The 21376-nt window shown below is 45.3% G+C and overlaps 1 protein-coding gene across 1 annotated transcript; it reads left to right on the top strand.

Moving 5' to 3' along the window:
• Positions 1-18817: 18817 nt before the first annotated feature.
• Positions 18818-19267, top strand: LOC142437474 (calmodulin-alpha-like). The gene has a single exon (XM_075540621.1). It carries the CDS (start codon positions 18818-18820, stop codon positions 19265-19267), a length of 450 nt encoding a protein of 149 aa, XP_075396736.1.
• Positions 19268-21376: the final 2109 nt, after the last annotated feature.

Below are 21376 nucleotides of genomic sequence, written 5' to 3'. Positions count from 1 at the left end.
TTTTGATAGCCGGTACCATCAGCTTTCTTCACCACATTTGCTTATGCACCCATTTTGTCTTCAGGATTCGTGTCAGGAGGGTGAGCATCATACAGTGCCAGGTTGTTAGAACGAAGTGTTCTTATGTTGAGGGAGGTCTTGAGCAGAGGCCCAAAGTCCACCCACTTCCTCCATGCATTGCCTTATAAATATAGGTACATAGGCCAAAACCTCTATTTTTATGAAGTAGTATATCTACATAAGTGCACACCTATGTTTATACCTCTATTCATAGCTTTGCTTCCTAGATCTTTCCTGTTTCCTTTTACCTTCCTCCTGCTGCATCACGCTTGCCTTTCTTCTTCTTCTTAGTAAACCCTCTCAGCTAGATTGATGTTGCCCCAACACCACCAGAATTTCCATGTCTCCCATTGCTTGTACCTCAGTCCATAAAGTGTGGGATAAGTGGATTTTCTTCTACACCTACTGCAGGCACTTGCTTTTAAAGAATTCCCAATAAGGTTTTTGTCTTAGGCAATTGACATCACCAACAGACTTAATATTTTTATTCCAATTTCTAGATCTATTACCTCATCAGATATTTTGCACTTAAGAACAATTGTAGAAATTATATTATCCTTCTACTTTAGCACACTAATGACCCATGCCTGAATAAGGGGGTGGGGGAGGCAGTTGTGGTTCAATGGTATAAATGCTGCCCCCACACTAATCTTTAAGTTGATAATTCTGTATGGCCCACAAGTGATGTTGTAATACCTAACCAGCCCTTCACAGAAATAAGGTTCCCCATCCCTGGCCTTAACCGTTCATTTCTATGCAGTGGGATCCTGACCCTGTGCCATCCCCATGTTTGGTTGAGGATCAGAAAGATCGTCACATCTTTCCTCCTAGTCCATCTCAGTGGTGGCTACATTTGTGGCGCACTGATTGCGAAGTGAACTCAGGTCTCCCACATGGAAGTCAGCATTTACACCATGGAACCACCACTGCCTCCCCCATTACCTTAATTTAAAAAACAAACAAACAAAACCCCACTACCACTAAGTCTATTCCAACCCACAGCGACCCTATACAAGGGATCCAATACTGTCCATCTTCATGGGAGCAGACACAGGCGGAGTGACTGATGGGTTTGAACCCTGCATCTTGCTGTCAGCAGCCCAATACCTGCCTTGGCCTAAATAAGAGCTACTATTTAGGTTTTTAAAATAAATTTTATTGGGGGATAATTTTTAATTTATAGGAAAGTTACAAATATAGTACAGCATCCCCATCCACCCATCACCTAGGTTCTCCTAATATTCTCACTTCATTGTGCTGTTCCAAACCAAACTCAACCCACCATCGCAGAGTCAATTCTGACTCATAAACCTCGGGCAGTTTCCAGGACTGTAAATCTCTGTGGGAGCAGACAGTCTCACCTTGCTCCCTCGAAACAGCTGCCGGTTTTAAACTGCCAACCTTGCATTTAATTCACAGTCCCATCAGGGCTCAAGGATCTTAAACACTCACTGCTTTCACCTTCCTCTCAGTGCCCTCAGAGCCTCTGCGGCCTCAAAGAATGTACAGTTAAGAGCTCTTTCAGTAATGGTGGTGTCCCTTGATAATCTGATTGGATAATATTCCAGAAAAGTTTAGAAAAAAAGTAGCCTGAAGAAACTTGGTCTGGGGGTTGCTGCTCTGGGGACAAGCCACGGGCCCCGTGCTTAAGCCGGAGCAAGACCCTGAGCTCAGAGGGTGCCTCCCAATGGCCTGTCTGTCTTCAAAAGCCTGCTTATGTCCAAACGACCGTGTGTGTTCATAAGGAGACATCAAATTGCAAACAGTGGCTATGTCAGTGAACTAAGACTTCAGATATTTTTCACTTTTATTCTTCACAGTTTGACAAAGATAAATGACAAGTAGGTAGGCAGACAGACACCGATGGGTTGATAGACATATGTGACCCTCATATATTTATCTGGGACAAACTCTCTCTTTAATCTTTCCTTTCTGTTGATCCAGCAGATCCTGGAGGTCCCCTCCCCCGTTCCAAATGCTAGTAGTACAATCTCAGACGTTCCCAGACCTCCTCCACATCTTGCCCCTAAAATCTCATCAGTCTCACATCCTAGCTCCATAGACTTCTGTTTTGCTTTTTAAAATTTTTGATTTTGTTCTACAAGTGGCATTAATTTATGTTCCCAATTCCAGCTGCTACTGACCTCATGCCAGAGTGGAATTGTACTCTTTTTTTTGAGGGAGGGAAGTGGGAGGAAGGTGGATTGCCAGACCTTTTCCCTGAGGTGCTTTTGGGTTCGACTTGAACCTCCAACCTTATGGTGAGCATGTGAACCATTTGATCCATAATGAGAACTAATTGTTTCTCTTAGAATGGCTTTAGAGATTAAAATGAAAGTAGACTTGGTCAGTGTGGGACACTGCGATCATGTGCCTGGGGAGGGTGGGGACAGGGTCTGATTCTATTTTAAGCCTGATCCAGTCTAAAAATGAACCATAGATCATAGGATTTTTTTTAAGGAAACTATTGTCCTGAGATAATGCTCTAGGATAGATCATTGGTAGAGAGATTAAAAAGAAAATCTCAGGTTTGGCTAACCTATTATGCAATCACAACTATAAATAAATGTCTGCTTGTAAATCCATTGTTGAACCATAAGCATGTAAATACGTATGTCCCTAGTTGGTGCAAACTGTTTGCACGTGACCATGAACATGAAGGTTGGCAGATTGAACATCTCCAGCTGGCCCAGAAGGGAGCGACCTTGTGATTTGCTTCCAGTAAAGACCCCAGCTAATGAAAGGAAGAGTAGGGAGCACGTCTACTCTGTAACACACGGGGTTTGCCAGAGTCCAAATCAGCTTCGAATGGATACATATTCAAAATATCCAAAACATTTATATCCAAATATATATGTGCATATGCACATATTTATATTCAATTTGTTTCATGAAAAAAATCATTACATTAAGGTGGGCAGTTGAAAGCCATTGACTCTAGGAAACAGTATCTGTGACAAACCAGATGGAGACAGTGAGAATCGACAAAGAAATCATTGCCACAGCGAGGCAAAACACTAAGGGGGAGCAGCAGAACAGCAAGGGAGTGGAGCGGCGAGGTCCCCAAGGAATGCTGAAGGTGGACTTTGGGGCCAGGACGTGGTGCCCCAGCAGACTGGACTGGAAAACACTCCCAAAGGCCAACAAACGATCCTTGAACGAACTACAAGCTTTTACTAACTACAAGCTTTTCTTTTTTGTTGTGTTTTGTTTTGTCCTTTGTCAGTGGTTTGTTGTTGTTGCTTTATTGTATATTGTTGCTTGGTTTTGCTCTGTCTTGTTTTTGTGCATGTTATTATCTCCACAGGTCTGTCTAAATAAGATAGGCTGCATGAACAATCTGGAGGAGAAAACGAGACTGGCAGTTCCGTGGGGACATGGGAGAGGGGGAGGTGGGAGGAAAGGTAGTGGTGTTAACAAACCCAGGGACAAGGGAACAACAAGTGATCCAAATTGGTGGTGTTGGGAACCTGGGAGGGCATGATCAAGGGTAATGTAACCAAGAGGAATTGCTGAAACCCTGGTGGAGACTGAGCATGATAGTGGGACAGGAGGAAAGTCAAGGGAAATAGAAGAAAGAGCTGGGAGGCAAAGGGCATTTATAGAGGTCTAAATAAAGGCATGTATATATGCAAATATATTTATATATGAGGATGGGGAAATAGATCTACGTGCATATATTTATAGGTTTAGTACTAAGGTAGCAGAAGGACATTGGGCCTCCACTCAAGTACTCCCTCAATGAAAGAATACTTTCTTCTACTAAATTGGCATTCTATGTTGCTCACCTTCCCGACACAACAGTTGTAGGCAAAATGGGTGCATAAGCAAATGTGGTGGAGAAAGCTGATGGTGCCCAGCTATCAAAAGATAAAGCGTCTGGGGTCTTAAAGGCTTGAAGATAAATAAGCGGCCATCTAGCTCAGAAGCAACAAAGCCCCCATGGAAGAAGCACAGCAGCCTGTGTGATCACAAGGTGTCAAAGGGAGCAGGTATCAGGCATCATCAGAACAAAAATCTTACCATAGTAAATGAGGGGGGAAATGCAGAGTGGAGACCCAAAGCCCATTTGTAGGCCACTGGAGATCCCCTTGCAGAGGGGTCTTGGGGAAGAGATGAGCCAGACAGGGTGCCATGTAGCAACGATGAAAAATACAACTTTCCTCTAGTTCCTAAATGCTTATTCCCCCTCCCCCACCCCCACTATCATGATCCGAATTCTACCTTGCAAGTCTGGCTAGACCAAATGATGAACTCTGGTACAGATAGGAACCATAAACACAGAGAATCCAGGTTGGATGATTCCCTCAGGACCAGTGGTGTGAGTGGCAATACTGGGAATGTAGAGGGAGGGTAGGTTGGAAAAGGGGGGACCTGATTACAAGGATCTACATGTGACCTCCTCCCTGGGGGATGGACAACAGAAAAGTGGGTGAAGGGAGACGTCGGACAGGGCAAGATATGACAAAATAATAATTTATAAATTATCAAGGGTTCATGAGGGAGCATGGAGGGAGGGGGAAAAATGAGGATCTGATGTCAGGGCTTGAAGTGGAGAGCAAATGTTTTGAGAATGAGGGCAATGAATGTACAAATGTGCTTTACACAATTGATCTATGTATGGATTGTGATAAGAGTTGTATGAGCCCCTAATAAAATGATTTAAATAAATAAATAAATGAATGAATGGATAAACAAATAGATAAGATAGATAAATAGATAAATAAATAACGGGAACAAAAAAAGAAATCATTGAGCTCCTAAGCCGGCACGGTTTTTGCCAACACAGCCAATCCCAAGGCGCCGGACAGACACTGCACTCTGCTACTGGCACCGTGCACTCTCGACCTGGAAATACTTTCTGAGGCTGGCGAGAGGCCTCAATGGTAATCATGCTGCTATCAGTGGAATGAACCATTTGCCTTTCCAGCATTACATTTGCTGTCCCATGACGGACGTTTCATGCAAACAGCCAAGTCCCAAAGCCGGAAGCAAGCAGAGTAAGATGTTGGAATGCCATCATCCGAAGCAGCTGCTCCAGTACCACCTGTCATTCAGAGGGGAGTTACAAGTGGGTCTTTGGTACCCCTCCGTGAAGCAGCTCCTTGGCACTGAGGAAGTCTATCCTCGGCCCACCTTGTAGCCGTCTCGCACAAAAAGGCCCTGCCCTCTCCTTTTTTCTCACTGAGGAAATCAGTGCAGCCGCTCCACAGATCCCCATCCTTGGAAGCCTCACCAAGGGCCACCCGGTGCAGGAAAGCCCCAGAATCCCCCGTTCAGACGCTTCCACATCAGCCTGGTCTTCCTCACTGATGTTACATTGACGGTAAGAGATGCTAACATAACTAAAGAAAGGACCAGATAAATGTGTAACAAACCTTTCGAAAGCAAGGCTCCTCCCCAAATCCCTGGCTGATTCCGGGAGAGGGAGAGGGTGAGCCACTGTTCCCTGGTGGCTGCCCACACCTGAAAGGTTGGAAAGCACTCGTTATGTTAAAGAGGCAGGTTTATATGACCTCATTTTCCTCAAGGCAAGGTTTCAATGGGGCAAGAGCAAGCTTATTTCTTCACTCCGCCTAGATACTTGATGTGCGCTGAAGTGGCCAGTGTTGACACGTGGAAAGCTGGCTTTACATGGACGAACCTTTTCAGAATGCACTTCCTCCTACCACCCGCCCCCCAGAGTCCTCAGGGAAGATTGGAATCCTGCTAACAAATGGTGGGAGGTCCAGATCCTAATCTGCTGGACTAGATGCCTGCCTCTTAATCATTAATGTAGAAAGTTACGCAATCCTTTCAGCTGGCTCTGTAATAGAGGAACTACGGCAGAGTACAAAGCTGAATAATAATGGCATCTTCAGGAATGCCCAAGACAAGCTTCTCCTCCTGCTGTGAAAACCAACAAAGAAAGCAGTGTTTGTTTCCTGCCCCAGGACCAGCAATCAAAGACCAAAAACATTTTCCTGCCTTCTGCTCTTGCTTTGACCATTCATTCCCAAATAAGGAAAATGAGGAACTGGCAGTGATGGGGACATGGGTGGATTGATAAATATATGATCTTATATGGTTCTGAATGGAGCCCTGAGGACGTAGTGGGTGATTTCTTGAGCTACTACCCACCGGGTCAGCAGTTTGAAACCACTAACCTCTCAGCAGGAGAAAGAGGAGGCTTTATATGTATATTGTTGTTAGATGCCAGGAGATCCCTTCTGATTCAGAGAGACCTTATATATAATAGAATAAAATACTGTCCAACCCAATATTATCCTCACAATTCTTGCTATGATTGAGTGTGTTATTGTAGCCACTGTGTCAGTCCATCTCGTTGAGGGTCGGTGGCAGAGTGAAATTTTAAAATATGGCTCTTCTATGCGTGGCTTGGTTGGGTGGGACGATGCAAACAGAGCATGTATACCAATTATAGAAGGGGCTGGCCAATTTCTTTACCACCCACAGCTAAAAGAACGCACCATCTTTGAAGAGTAACCTGGAGGACCTAGGCAGAGCGCCTTCAGCATCATTGTCTGCAGCGGCAGAGGCCGCGGAGACTAGAGGCATCATCGATGGTGCCACAGAGACTCAGCGGAGCAGCACCGAGACTAGGGATCCTTTCTCTTTACCTGGCCCGAGGCTGTGTAAGGGTGGGTCAGAATGACCAGCGGGCTGCCCTCCTGGCCCATGGAGGTAAAGGCCAAGAGACTAAGAATTGAAGACTAACTTGCCTACCGCATCTCGTAGCTGAGAAGCAGCGAGAGATTTGACTCTTGGTTATGAAGTCCTTACTGTTTGCTGACCCTGGCCTGAGGTAGCCTATCAGCTCTCCTACTAAACGCTCTTCCCTGTGAGCGTTGTCTGTGAGTTCGGTATGACCATTGCAAGGAGATCAAGCCCGGCACAGAAGTAGAGTGATGTGGGCGGAATGGTTGGTGTCAGAATAGGTAACAAAGGATGGAGCAAGGAGGCCTGGCTGACTACTGCCTCGGGGCAACAGGGAGGTCAGGTCTGGTCAGATGGGCCCCCCTCCGTTTCCCTTCATTGCAGGGCCTTCCTCTTTTCCACTAATCCTGCATCTTACCAAGCATAAAGCCCTTCCCTCGAGGCTGGTCCCTCTTGCGAACATACCCAAAGCTCCTGAGACAAAGTCTTATCAGCCTCACTTCTAAGGAATGCCTGTTGTACTTCTTTCAGAATCAAAGGAAATCGGGTCAGAGCGGGGGTTTTGAGTAACAGGTTGTATTAGCCGTAATGACCTGCCCGGGTGTTCAGAATAGAATGAGAGTCAAGGGCGTAAGGTGAGGGGGGAAATGGGAAGGCGGGGTAAAGTGAGAAGAGCCGAAAGTAAGAAAAGGAGAGCTAGAGAGAGGAAGAGACAGAGGGACAGACGTGCAGCCGCACGAGAAGGTGAAGAAAGCCAGAGAGCCACAGAGGAAACTTTGGGGACGGAGCTAAATGATCATGTCTAAAAGGAGCCCGTGCTAACCCCCATTGGCTGTGGCACCAGCAGAAAGGTGAAGCGAGGGGGCAGGTGAGCCGTCTGCAGGAGGCGGGGTGTCACTGGGCGGGGATGGAGAAGCTGGCCGCGAACCTTAACTTAGCATTCCCGCTGGACCCTTTATTTGGCACATGCACTATTGTTCAACAACATTTTAACGAAAAAACTTTACTTCTTCTTTGGTTTTCTCTTTTGTAAAGAAAGTTCAAGGCTGTGTTGTGTTATAGAAATTTGCCCCATAGCATCTAAATGTCAGAAACCATGACAACCATCCAATCCAAGATATATTTAAAAATGGGAGAGTACTTCAGCCGCTGTGGGACAGCCACGTGCCTCATTGTGTTAGGTGGCCAGAAGCGGGACGCAGTGGGAACCGTCTCCCAATGCCTGCGAAGGGACACAACAAAGGGGTTGGAAAGAAATCCGGCATCCATTAGACACTTATGGAAAGATCCAAACTGAGCATGCGCAGACTAGGACCACCTAAGCGCAGGTGAAACCAAACCTAGCCTCCACCAGGTGAGCTTAAACTCAGCCAGTAAAATCAGCCAATGCCCTCAACCCCGCCTCCCCCACCAGTGAGTAATACCAGTCTGCAGGCTGTTCTTGGCAGACGGAGGGTGGGGATGTGCACACGTGCCACTGGGCCTGGGCGGAAACGCCCTCTCAGGCCTCTCTCTTGGCCCCTGGGATTTATGGGTTCAGAAAGCGTGGTTTCATGCTCGTGTACCTGTATTCTTTCCGCATGGGGTTTCTGCCTTCAGTCGAGAACTCCCTGCGGTTCCTGCGTGGCCGTGTACGCTTCACTTTTTGAGACTGTAGTATCGGAAACGTCCCTTCTCATAAATGTCACTTAGTTTATAAAAAGTGCTTCTGCCGTGCGAATTCTTTGAGCGCAGCGAAGCAAGAACCGAGGTACCCCATTTCAGAAACTTCACGATGGGACTTGCAATTCTTGGTACAGAAATCTTTGGGTCTTGGTTTTATGGGTTGTTTCGGACAAGTGGCCCCTTGATGTGACGATTTCTGCAGCTAGCTCTCGCTCTCGCAGAATTGGAGTTACCCACACAGCCAATTGCCCCTAGAGGTCCTTTTAAATCAGGAGTCTTGAGAGAAAGCAAACAAAACAGTCTAAGATAGAAGAGAAGTAGACGCAGAGGAAGACCATTTAAACAATTTAAGGAAGCAAACATGGCAACACTAAAGGAGAGGGCTCGGGATCAGCAATGCCAGGAGATTCCGCAGCAAACCTGCCAGGAACAGTTTCTACCGACAGATCCTCCTGAAGGAAGAGTTTGAAGGCAGACGGGCGGCAAAGGTGACCTCTTGAGCACTGGCTCGGCCACTTCCTATGAAAAAAACAAAAACATAACAAACAAAAGGACTGCCATCCATTAGTTCTGATTCAGGGACATCTGGGTGTTTCAGAGTAGGACTGCTCCACAGGGTTTTCAATGTTTGAGTCCTCAGAAGCAGATCGCCAGAATTTTCTTCCAAGGCACCTCAGGGTTCCCAGCCTCAAACATTCACCCTTTGTACCATTCAGAGACTCCCGCCACTTGCTGCAATCTGTGCTTTAAGGAAAGAAGAAATGGGCTTCCATGGTGTGGTAGTTACATAATCTGGTGTCAATTTGAGGATTCAGCGTGAAGGAGTAGAGTCTAACCTATCAATCAGGTCAGAGCCAAAGAGGCCTCTGTATGGGCATGGCCTTCTCTTGGGGATTCTGGGAACTCTGGTATTCCTTCTCGAAGGTAGGAGACATTCTCTCTCTCTGCTCACTCCCTGCGAGGCATCCATGTAGAATAGACATATAGAGAGAGGATCCATGTGGAGAAGACACATGGAGAGAGACTGATAAAGCCAGACCCCTAGAGCCAGAGAAGTCACATGGAGACCCCTGCCAATGCTTCAATGCTTACAATGCCACCGAATCCACCCACTGCCCTGCGATCTTCCTGCATTCGGTGTCATTGCATGTGTTTCATGAGTCTGTGGAGAACTTTATAGATTGGTATTGGACACAGGGGCTAATATCAGACTTATGGACTTGATCTGGACTGGGTCGGGATGTTTTCTCAATGTGCAATCGGTCTTGTATATAAAACTCTGTCTTACCCCTGCTTGCTTCCCGTCTCTCCTCTACAAGACATCAAAGGAGAGCAAAGCCAGCAGGCAGAGAGGATGCTGACTCCCATCAGCAAACAAGGAACCCAAATTCACTGCAATTGCTCTTAGCAATTTCTGAGACTGTTTAAGGGAGTAGAAAGCCCAGTCTTTCTCATGTGGAGCTGCTGCTGGTTTCAAACTGCCCGCCATGCAGATTTCACCCAATACATAACCACTACGCCACCAGGCTCCTAGGAGACAATCATTTCCTTTGAAGCCAAGATTCCTGCCCTGGAAACATTCTTGACTCAGTAAAACATGAATGCCCAGACACAGAGATCTCCGAGGAATGCAGGCACCTCAGATGTTGAAAAGAGACCAGTACTTTCTACAGCCAACCTGTTGAGAACCTTATTTTTTTAAACAGCCATGTCTACATTTCTTTGTCCTGTACCTCAAGGAAGACAGAATAAAGTTCTCTTTGTAAAGCAAAAAAAAAAAAACTCTGTCTTATACACACAGAGTGTGAATTTGTTTCTTTAGTCTGCCTGTACCAGCACACATTGTTTAAAAAAAACTGTGGTAAGAGGCTTAAGAATGCTTAAAGTCAGAACGGGGATAAAGAATAGGCTCCAGAAAGGAATGCATGGTGGTGCCCAACATTGTTCTAAACTCAAGGTAGAAGGTAGAGATATTTGTGGACTTCTTTTTTTAAAAAAAATCATTTTACTGGGGACTCATACAGCTATTACCACAATCCATCCATCCATCCATTGTGTGTCAAGCACATTTGTACACTTGTTTCCATCATCATTCTCAAAACATTTGCTTTCTACTTGAGCCCTTGGTATCAGCTCCTCATTTTAAAAAAATATTTGTGGACTTCTAACATGTAGAACCAACACAAAAGAACAGAGATTAAGTAAGCAGAAGATACCCACTCACCAAATCTGAGTTACATTGAAAATTAAAATCGAAATAGAGGTCCTAATGAACCCAGAAACTGAAAGAAGGAGGGACTCTGAACAAGAAAGGACATTGACTAGTAGAGGGGTTGTTAGTTCTCCCAAGAATTTGGTAATAACATATTTCCCTGAGAGAATTAAGAGTGTAAAATCATTTCAGAACAAAACACAAGAAACGGGACTTGGCTACAGCCATTGCTAGGAACACACCAGGAACGGAGAAAGGTTAGTGGTCTTGGAGGTCACATGGTGACATCTATGTCAGGACTGTCCTGGAAACCGTGCTCTGGCCAAGTCAACACATGAAAGTCAGAGTCAGGTTCTGATAAGCTCAAAAGACAAAGAAGCAAACAAACAAGCTCACTGCCATCGAGTTCATGCCCACGCCTATTGAGTCTATAGGGCAGGGTGGAACTGCCTCTGTGAGTTTTCAAGACTGTAACTATTTTTAAAAATCATTTTATCGGGGGCTCTTAAAGCTCTTATCACAATCCATACATATATCTATTGTGTCAAGCATTTGTAAACGTTGCCATCATCATTTTCAAAACATTTTCTTTCTACTTGAGCTCTTGGTATCAGCTCCTCGTTTTTTTCCCTCCCTCCCCCACCCTCCCTCTTTCCCTCATGAACCCTTTATAATTTATAAATTGATTTTTTTTCATGTTTTACACCTACTGCTGTCTCCCTTCACCCACTTTTCTATGGTTCTTCCTCCTGGGTGATCGGTTCTCCCTTATTTCCCCCACCTTCCCTCTCCCTCCTGGTATCGGTACATTGATCCTGAGGGGTTTATCTGTCCAGGATTCCCTGTGTTGCAAGCTCTTATCTGTACAAATGCACAGGCTCTGGTATAGCCAGATTTATAAGGTAGAAGTGGGGGCATTATAGTGGGGGGCAAGGGGAAGCATTAAAGAACTAGAGGAAAGTTGTTTCATCGGTGCTATACTGCACCTTGACTGGCTCATCTCTTCCTTGTGACCCCTCTGAAAATGATGTCCAATTGACTGCAGTTGGCCTTTGGGTCTCCACTCTGCCCTCCCTCTCATTCACATTGATATGAATTTTTTTGCTTTGTTTTGGGTCTTTGAAGCTTGATGCCTGATCCCATAAACACCTCATGATCACACAGGCTGGTGTGCTTCTCTATATGGGCTTTGTTTCTTTTCAGCTAGATGGCCGCTTGTTTATCTTTAAGTCTTTAAGACCCCAGAGGCTATATCTTTTGATAGCCGGGCACCATCAGATTTCTTCACCACATTTGCTTATGCACCTGCTCTTTTTTCAGCGATCATGGTGGGAGGGTGAACATCATAGAGTGCCGGGTTAGTAGAACAAAGTATACTTGCATTGAGGGAGTACTTGAGTGGAGGCCCAATCTCCATCTGCTGCCTTAATACATATATGTACATAGTTCTAGTTCCTTATCATTATATATAAATGTATTTACATATTTCCATGCCTGCATTTAGACCTTATAAATGTCCTTTGCCTCCTAGTTCTTTCCTTTATTTCCTTTTACTTTTTTCTTGTCCCACTATCATTTTTGGCCTTCATCTGAGTTTTAGGAATTCCTCTCGGCTACATTGCCCTTCACCAATCCTATGCCCTCCTTGACATCAATTTTAGATCACTTGTCCTTTTCTTGTCCCTGGGTTTGTTGACACCCCACCCTTATTGTTGTTGGTTTGTTTGATTATGTTGTTATGTTTTGCTTTGCCTTGCTTTTGTGCAGGACCGTCACTCTTTATGGTAGTAGAAAGCCCCATCTGAGGCAGACCAGCAAAAGAAACTCCATTTTTGTTAGCTGCTGAGTAACCTGCCACCTTCCCCTTCCCATCTCGGAAAGTCCCACTAGTGATTGATTTAGAATGTACTCTCATGTGCTCAAGATCAAAACAGTGGAATTAATAATACTGTTCCTAAAAAAATCATATCATTGTAAATGAGGGTGAGTGCAGAGTGGAGAACCAAAGCCCACCTGTAGGCAACTGGACACCCCCTTACTGAAGGGTAGTGGGGAGGAGACGAGCCAGTTAGGGTGCAGAGTAGCAACGATGAAACATACAACTTTCCTCTAGTTCTTAAATGCTTCCTCCTCCCACTATCATGATCCCAATTCTACCTTAAAAATCTGGCTAGACCAGAGGATGTACATTGATACAGATAAGAACTAGAAACACGGAATCCAGAACAGATGACCTCGTCAGGACAAGTGGTGTGAGTGGCAATACTGGGAGGGTGGAGGGAAATTAGTGTAGAAAGGGGGAACCAATTACAAGGATCTACACATAACCTACCTGGGGGATGGACAACAGAAAATGGGTGAAGGGAGACGTTGGACAGTGTAAGATAGGACAAGATAATAATAATTTATAAATTATCAAGGGTTTGTGAGGGCGGAGGGAGCAGAGAAGGAGGGGGAAAATGAGGAGCTGATACCAAGGGCTCAAGTAGAAAGCAAATATTTTGAGAATGATGATGGCAACACATGTACAAATGTACTAGGCACAATGTGTGTATGGATTGTGATAAGAATTGTATGAGCCCCCAATAAAATTATTTTAAAATCAATCAATAAATAATACTGTTCCTTTTGATGTTATAACCAGGTTGTTATAATCGATGCCGTACCCTGTAAAGCTCCCTAACTCTGAAGAATATTAACATTACTTTTGCTTCCTACATCTGTCCATGCTTGTGTAAGTCTTTGGATGAATGAGTTTTTTGCCATAAAAAATAGACTGCAATAAAAGAATCGCTTTTAGATTCTAGCAGTCCGGTTAGAACCAAATAAAGACCGTTCTAAATTATCAAGGCATTATGGCTGTCATTTATTTGGACCCATAGCAATCTTTCTCCGTGGAGTGGCTGAAGGATGTGAATGGCTGACCTTGTAGTGAGCAGCCCAATGTATAGCCACTACCCCACCAGGGCCGTTAGATCCTGCTACTGAAGTTGACGCCAGTCAAGCCTCTTGTTTGGATGCCGTGCTCCTGAAACCACCTTCTCATTGGTTCCCACAGCGCATGCCTGCAGAGGGTGTGCATTCTGGCCGGGACCACTTCCGTTCTCATGGTGTATGTAAATTGTGCATGGATTTCATACTCTGTCATACTCATGTCTCCAGAGATCATAAATTTCCATTTACTGAGAAACAAATTTGTTCTTAGCTTTTTAACCAATTGGATTCTGAACTTACATTGTTGAGCAGCAACTAGTGCCTCATGGGAAAAAATGCCTCTACTAAACCCTTTGGGAAATGTTGTCTCTGGTCATTCACCGTGTTTCCTATTCCTATTAGGGATTTATTTTCCTTTCATTTCTTTTTGGGGGGAGAGAATTTTACCTTCTTCATTGCAAATATCTTTTATTTTCAAAAATTTTATTGGCATAGAATTCACATATCATATCAAGTAGAGTTGCATAATCATCACCATAAATCAGTTCTAGAATATTTTCTTCTTTCTTGTACTCATTGTTATTAATACCCCATTTCCCTGGCCCCCCAATTTCTCCTGCCATAGCCCCAAAGAATGTCTCAATCGATTTACCTTTACTGCATTTCCTATACAGAAAAACATTAAAAGAAGAAACTAACAATAACAAAGTAAAACTGCGAAAACCCTCCATCAAAAAGAAAGTAGAAAATATGAAAAACTAGAACAAATTTGAATTTAAAGATCCTTTGACTTTCAAAAAAATCCTCTCTATGGGAGGGAGGAGGAAATGGATGTAGTACATCAGCTTGCTATCAGGCATTATTCATTTATGACCAGAGTGAAAAAACCGTACTATCCCACCATTTGGCACATTAACAAGACATTGAGCCTGGCAACAATGACTGCTGAGTGCCCCCCTCCCGCGAGGAGAGTCTCCTGGTTTCCAGCTCCTAGGGCCTAGGACCCTGCCATTTGGGGTGAAAACTGAAAGGAAAACGTGGCTGTGGAGAGGGTTTGGGGAAGCAAGACATTCACATTTGGTGACATCTCAACGTTAGTCTTACTGCACCTGAAGCCTCTGTCTCTAAAGGTCTGGGACTGCCCGACTTCCCAGCACCTCGAGGTTTTATCCAGTTTTATCTCCTCCAAGTCTCCTTTACGCAAAGAAATAATTCATAAGTGAACTGATGGCAATGATGAACATATTAGTAATTGTAAGGTTTATTGGAGCACGAAACAGAACCAAAGATCCAATTGGCAAAGTTTAGAAGCAGGCTTTGTTGAGAAGCTTGCGGCTGGTTCAGCAACTCAGGGAATTGCGCTATTGAAGCCGGGCCAGGGGAGCGCTTGAGGGTTTTTTATACCGCCCCCCCCCCCCAACTGTTGAAGCTTCTGGAGAGTTGACGTAAGGTGCGGTTTTGCTCAGTGGGGTGTACGTGACTGTTTGCTCCTTGTACTAGGTCAGTCAGTTCTGGTTGTAGGAACAATGAAATGGGCGGTCTGTGCTTTCAGAGGGTACAGTTGTTCGCAGAACTAGCCCGTTTCTGGGAAACTCAGTCTGGGGGAAGGGTGTCCATGCTTTTACCAGACAGTAGTCTTAGTTGTTAGTCTTACTGTAATCATAACGGACAAATTTAGAGTCTGAAAGTGTTAGGTTGGGGGACGGTTTTCCCCGGCTCTTGCTTTGCCCCCTGAGAGAATCCACGTGGCAGAAGCGGGTAACTGGACACTGGACCAGGGAAAGGAGGTGCCGGGATGCACCCCGGGGAGTGAGCGCTCTCTGGAAGGTCTGCAGGCCACACGGAGCCGAGCTGCAGCAGGAGGCTGGGAATGGCCACTTCCCGAAAAACCACGTGGAAAATGGCAGGAAAGAAAGGCCATAGAATCAAGAGTGAGAGAGCCCTGCCCGGTTTCTGCTTTTCATCCCTGTCCAGCTCCACCGGGGTGGGGGGAGTGGTGGTGGCTGCGTTTAGGGGGCACAGGACCTGGGAGGCGCTAGTTTCTAGTGTGCATGCGCATGTGGCGTACCTGCGCCTGGCCGGGCGGCTCTCACCTGCATACGCCCAGTTTTGAGCCCATTCCTGTTAGAAATGGCAACTGCTGGGGGGTAGCGGAGCGATGCCTTGAGGACAGTGCGCAAGGGTGCGCAGCAACCCCTTGCTGGACAGCCAGCCTGCAATGGAAAATGCCGCAATTGCCTTTGCCTCAGACTAGTACTGTAAACGCTTCTCCTCTGTCTCAGACACACCACTTCGCAGGCCCCCACCTGGGGACCCTTTAGGCCTGGGAACTCCGAAATAAGCCTTTGAAATTACTTTCTGCCTTTGCCTTCTTTCCTTCTTTCTGTTGCCAAAAGCACCCCTCAAAGGCCTCTAATGTGTACCTGATTCCTTTCAAACCCCTTTATTGTGGCATGGCCAGCTAACTTTCGTTTAGCGACTTTTTTTCCCCCCTAATCTTCTTGCCTGTCAAAAACATAAGGGAGGGTGGGGAAAAATAGGGAGCTGATGCTAAGGGCTCAAGTAGAAAGAAAATGTTTTGCGAATGACGATGGCAATAAAAGTACAAATGTGCCTGACACAATGGATGGATGTGTGGATTGTGATGAACTTTATGAGCCCCCATAAAATGACTTAAAAAAACAAACATAAGGGGAAATCCCAATCCTCTTTGCATAATGTCAATTTTTGCATAAAGACCTCATCTCTGAACTTCACTATGTTGATACTAGAAACCAAGCTCAAACTCACTACCACTGAGTCAATGCTGACTCAGCGACCCTCCTATAGGACAGGATAGAACTGCCCCTATGAGTTTTCAAGACTATAACTCTTCATGTGGAACTTCTGGTAGTCTCGAACTGCTGACCTTGCAGTTAGTAGCCCAACGCCTAACCACCACATCACCCAGGCTCCATGTTTCAGTGAAAGAGCCGGGTGTAAGTCTTTAAGGTCACATATGGGAGACTCATGGTCCCCTTAGCTATGTGGCTAAGTGGAACACACATAGCAGAAGTGATAGGGACCGACAGGGAATTCTGCTAAGGGAATGAACAGAGGACCCTGTGAAACAAGTGATAAACAAAAGACTGTAAGCCCTAGCTTGGTAAATACCTTCACCTTGAAGTCAGGCCCCAGTCTGGGACAGGACTGTACTCGAAGCTCATTCTGAGACACACTGACTCAAAGCAGCAGCCCAGATAGAACAGACAGAACTGATGTATGAGCCCCGAGGACAAAGTGAGTAACCGATTAGAAAGTTGTTTGACCATTTGGAGAGTGGCCACCCCACCCCTTTGAAAGTACCATCTAAAAGCTAGAAGCATTGCCCCTAGACAACATCTTCCCCTCTTCGCCTCCAGAGCAACATGTTACCTTTTCTGTGCTTCAGGTGTCCTTCTCAAACTCACGAGAGGTGACCTGCTTCTTCTCTTCTGGAGTGACTCTATGCTTTAACAAACCCATGCCTGCTCTGGTGTGTATGTGTGAGAGCATGACTTATCTCTGGACCCTAATAAGCCACCTGGGTTCTGAGCTAGTTCCCCAATGGACGACAGCCCAGGAACTGAAGCTCACAAGAAATGTAGAGCCCACCTAACTAAGCCAGAATGACAATTCTTCACTTCTTGTACTTTGGATGCACTACCTAGAGGGGGATGCCATGCTGGCTAACGAGGAGGGTCCTCGGTGAAATGGGGTGACACAGTGGCTGCAACTAAACAACTATTGGGATGACGCAAGACGTGGATGGGGTCGCTGTGAATCAGCACCCACTCAATGACATCGAACAACAAAGAGGCCTACGTGTCTTGGGGGTGGGTGATATGGACAGAAGGTAGACCCCCTCGAATCCCTCCTCTATAGTGCCAAGTGGAGGCATGCGGGGAACAGCTCTCCATCTCTTCCCTAGAGTTACTAGAGGCACAGCGGGAACTCTTGCCTGCTTGCTTCTCTGCGTAAGCACTGAGAGCTACTTTCCATGTGTTAGGTACTGCGGTGGGGCCATCCAGGTGTTCACCTAGGGCAGTGGTTCTCAACTCCTTTGGGGGTCGAATGACCCTTTCACAGGGGTCGTCTAAGACCATCAGAAAACACATATTTCTGATGGTCTTAGGAACCAAGACAACACTCCTCTATCCATCTCCAGGCGGGTCCACCCACATGCAGATATGCCCACATATGAGTACCCAGCACGAAGACTGTTACCCATGCTACATACGCCATGCTTCAAGACAAAATTTCATCTACTTGTTATTAGAAATACATATTTCACAATCTATAATTACATATTGTTTTGTGATTAATCACTATGCTTCAATTATGTTCAATTTGTAACAATGAAAATACATCCTGCATATCAGATATTTACATTAAGATTTATAACAGTAGCAAAATTATAGTTATGAAGTAGCAATGAAAAATAATTTTATGGTCGGGGGGTTCACCACAACATGAGGAACTGTATTAATGCAGCGAGCCTCACTGCCACTGAGCAGATTTTGACTCCATAGGACAGAGTAGAATTGTCTCTCTGGGGTTCTGAGACTGTAACTCGTCAGAAATTAGAAAGCCTCATCTTTTTCCCTCAGAGTGGCTGGTGGTTTCAAACTGCCGATGTTGCCATTAGTAGCCCAATGAGAAGCCCACTACACCACCAGGGCTACTGGGAATGTACTCCCCAACTACTGGGGGCGGGGGAGTAGGGGGGAGTAGGCTTCAAAAACTGCATTGACAATTTTTAAAATAATCTTTTAGTTCCATTTTTCCATCCCTTTTTTAGAAGCCTCTACTTATGCGCTGTTAAATTGAAACCCCTGCATTTATTAATATAATCCCATTTGGGAATAGGATTTTCTTTTCCTGTTACGAAGATCCTCTCAGGATAGGGCATCGCAAATCATCTCCCTCGGAGATATAAAACCAACAGATTAGGGCACAAAGAAGCAAACACGCGCGGGGAATGATAAAGGCCGGGCCACGTGAAGATCGCGGACACACAGTAGCTGGATGTGACTGAGAGAAAGCCTTCCCCTATAACGGGAACCCTGAGTTCGGATGTTTAGACCCTGAAACCATGAAAAGCACATTTAAAAGGAGGTGGGGGTGGGGGGCGTGGGGGCGTGGCCTGGGCAGCGCGCAGGAGGTGACCGCACAGTGCCCCTGCGCCCAGCGCTCTAAGCACGCCGCCATCCCTGGCCCTGCGCTGGGGCAGCCCCTCGCCCCGCTGAGCCTCCTCTCTCCACCGGCACCATGGCCGATCAGCTGACCGAAGAGCAGATTGCTGAGTTCAAGGAGGCTTTCTCCCTCATCGATAAAGATGGCGACGGCTCCATCACAAGAAAGGAGTTTGGCACTATCCTGAGGTCACTGGGTCACAACCCAACCGAAGCTGAGCTGCAGGATATGATCAACGAGCTGGACACCGGTGATAATGGCACCATTGACTTTCCAGCGTTTTTGAGTGTGATGGCTAGAAAAATGAAAGACACAGAGAGCGAAGAAGAAATCCGCAAGGCATTCCGAATCTTTGACAAGGACGGTCGTGGCTACATCAGTGTGGCCGAGCTGCGCCACGTCATGACCAACTTGGGAGAAAAACTAACAGACGAAGAAATAAACGAGATGATCACAGAAGCAGACGTCCATGGCGAAGGAGAAGTCAACTATGAAGAATTCGTACATAAGATGGTTTCAAAATGAAGACCTACTTTCAACTCCTTTATCCCCTCCCCACCCCAGCCCCACCCCAAGAATCAAATGGAATCTTTTACTTACCTCTTGAAAAAATGTTCATTTATTCATTGTTTCTGTACAGCAAAACTGAATGTCGAAGTATCTTGCGGGACTGGGACAATGTTCTCTGAGGCTGTACCTGCTCTAAACAAGTGTCCAAGAAATAGCTGTTTCTCCAATAGCTAAAATTCGCAGTACTGGGAATCAAGGTGTGGAAATGTGTTGGTCCCAACAGTTGAATAGATCCTTAGGATCGACTTTGCAATTATGGAAAGTAAGATAGACAGACAGCGGGGCACAGGGGCTCCTTGTCCCTATGTCAGGACCAAGAAAGTGAATGTATTGTATTATCCTGTGGTATATGTAATGGGGCTTACAGATCTTTCAAAAGACGTGCATGTCACACAGCAAACATATAGTCAATGGGCCATATCATAGGCAGGTAACATAATGAGCAAGCAATGAGAAGCGTCATCTTGACCTAGTGCTAGTTGACCTCCGACACCCCAGTAACCTCCTCGGGAGTAATCTATCATCAGTATCAGCAAGAGATGTCAGAAGAGGGTTTGCTGTATTTTACAGTGGGTTGGGCTACAGAACCTGATTGCTCTTATCTACAGATAACCTTCCAGCATAGTGAACAGCCTAGACACAGGTAAGAGACATCTTTTATGGTAGCTCCTTTATGACTGCTCTATAATGGAGGGCTATTTTGGGGGGTGCATTTTCAGTCTGGAGAGTGTGTATTAGAAAACATTTTTATCTTGGAACAATGGAGATCTTTTTTCAAAACAGGCCTAGTTTTCCATGCCTGTGGTTGCAAGCGTAGAAATAAGGCTAAATACACTCAGCCAAGTCCTCAGTTTACCACAGAAAAGGTACCCTGCTCACCATTACCCCTAGTGGCATACTTGAAAATTATTTTGCTTTCTGACCGCCCTATGCTCTAAGGCTTTATTTTTCAAAGACAGGAATCTTCTCTCTTGGAGACACAATATTGCTTCCATTTAGCTAGAAGTTAAGAATAGCACCTGGCCATTTTGGATTTATCTTGCCTCTGGATCGATAGGCAAAGAAGGAAGTTACTGTATTATGTGGTGTAATTGATTCCGATTATCAAGGGGAACCCCAACTGATACTACATGATGGAAGGTGAAGATGGATGTGTTTAGGATACAGGAGATTCCTTATGACATCTTTTAGCACTACCATACTTTGTGATTAAAGTCGATGGAACACCAATGTTAGAGACCGTAGATCTGGTTCTGATGCATAGCAACCCGACCCCATGTGCAATCGAACAAAACACTTGTTTTCTGTGCTTCATAATTATGTTTGAGCCCATTGTTGCAGCCATGGGTCAATATATATCTTATTGATGGTTTTTAGTCCTGAGAAACATCCAGAGACACTCATATGTAAGAGAGAACTTTATATCAAAGAGAAATTGTATATTAAGAAAATATCCCAGCCCAGTCCAGATCAAGTTCATAAGTCCAATATTAGCCCATATGTCCAATACTAGTCCATTAATACCTCTTCAGACTCACACAGTACATGCAATGATGCCAAATGAAGATCACAGGCCAGTGGTAGAAAATCTTGTGGATCCAGTGGTGGTGGAAGCATCTCTAGGCTTCTGCCATCAGTATGACTCCATGTGGCTTGTCCATGGGAAGGTGAAGGAGAGAGAGAGAGAGAGAGAGAGAGAGAGAGAGAGAGAAGAGGAGACTGGCCTCTAGTGAGCTATTTATCTCTATCATGCCTCCAAATGAGGTCATCAACCTGTGACCTAATTGACAGGCTAACCTCTTCCCTTTCATTCTTAATCCTCAAGTTGACAAGAGATTATGTAACTACCACAATGGTCTTCCTCTATTGCCCCTCTACTTTACCAAGCATGATGTTCCTTTTCCAGGGACTGGTCTGTCCTAATATGTCCAAAGTATGTGAGACACAGTTTTTCCATCCTTGCTTCCAAGGAGCATTCTGGCTGTACTTCTTCTGTTTTTAATGTATTGAAAAACTTTATATCTAGCATTAGCTAACTGGACTCAGTTCAGATGATTCCAGTTT

Source organism: Tenrec ecaudatus, chromosome 1 (assembly GCF_050624435.1).
Source record: "Tenrec ecaudatus isolate mTenEca1 chromosome 1, mTenEca1.hap1, whole genome shotgun sequence".
Classification (NCBI taxonomy): domain Eukaryota; kingdom Metazoa; phylum Chordata; class Mammalia; order Afrosoricida; family Tenrecidae; genus Tenrec; species Tenrec ecaudatus.
Note: the sequence above shows the minus strand (reverse complement) of the source record. Positions and strands in the feature narration are given on the sequence as shown.

Coding starts and splice junctions, on each gene's coding strand:
- LOC142437474 (XM_075540621.1), top strand. CDS start 18,818: ATGGCCGATCAGCTGACCGAAGAGCAGATTGCTGAGTTCAAGGAGGCT.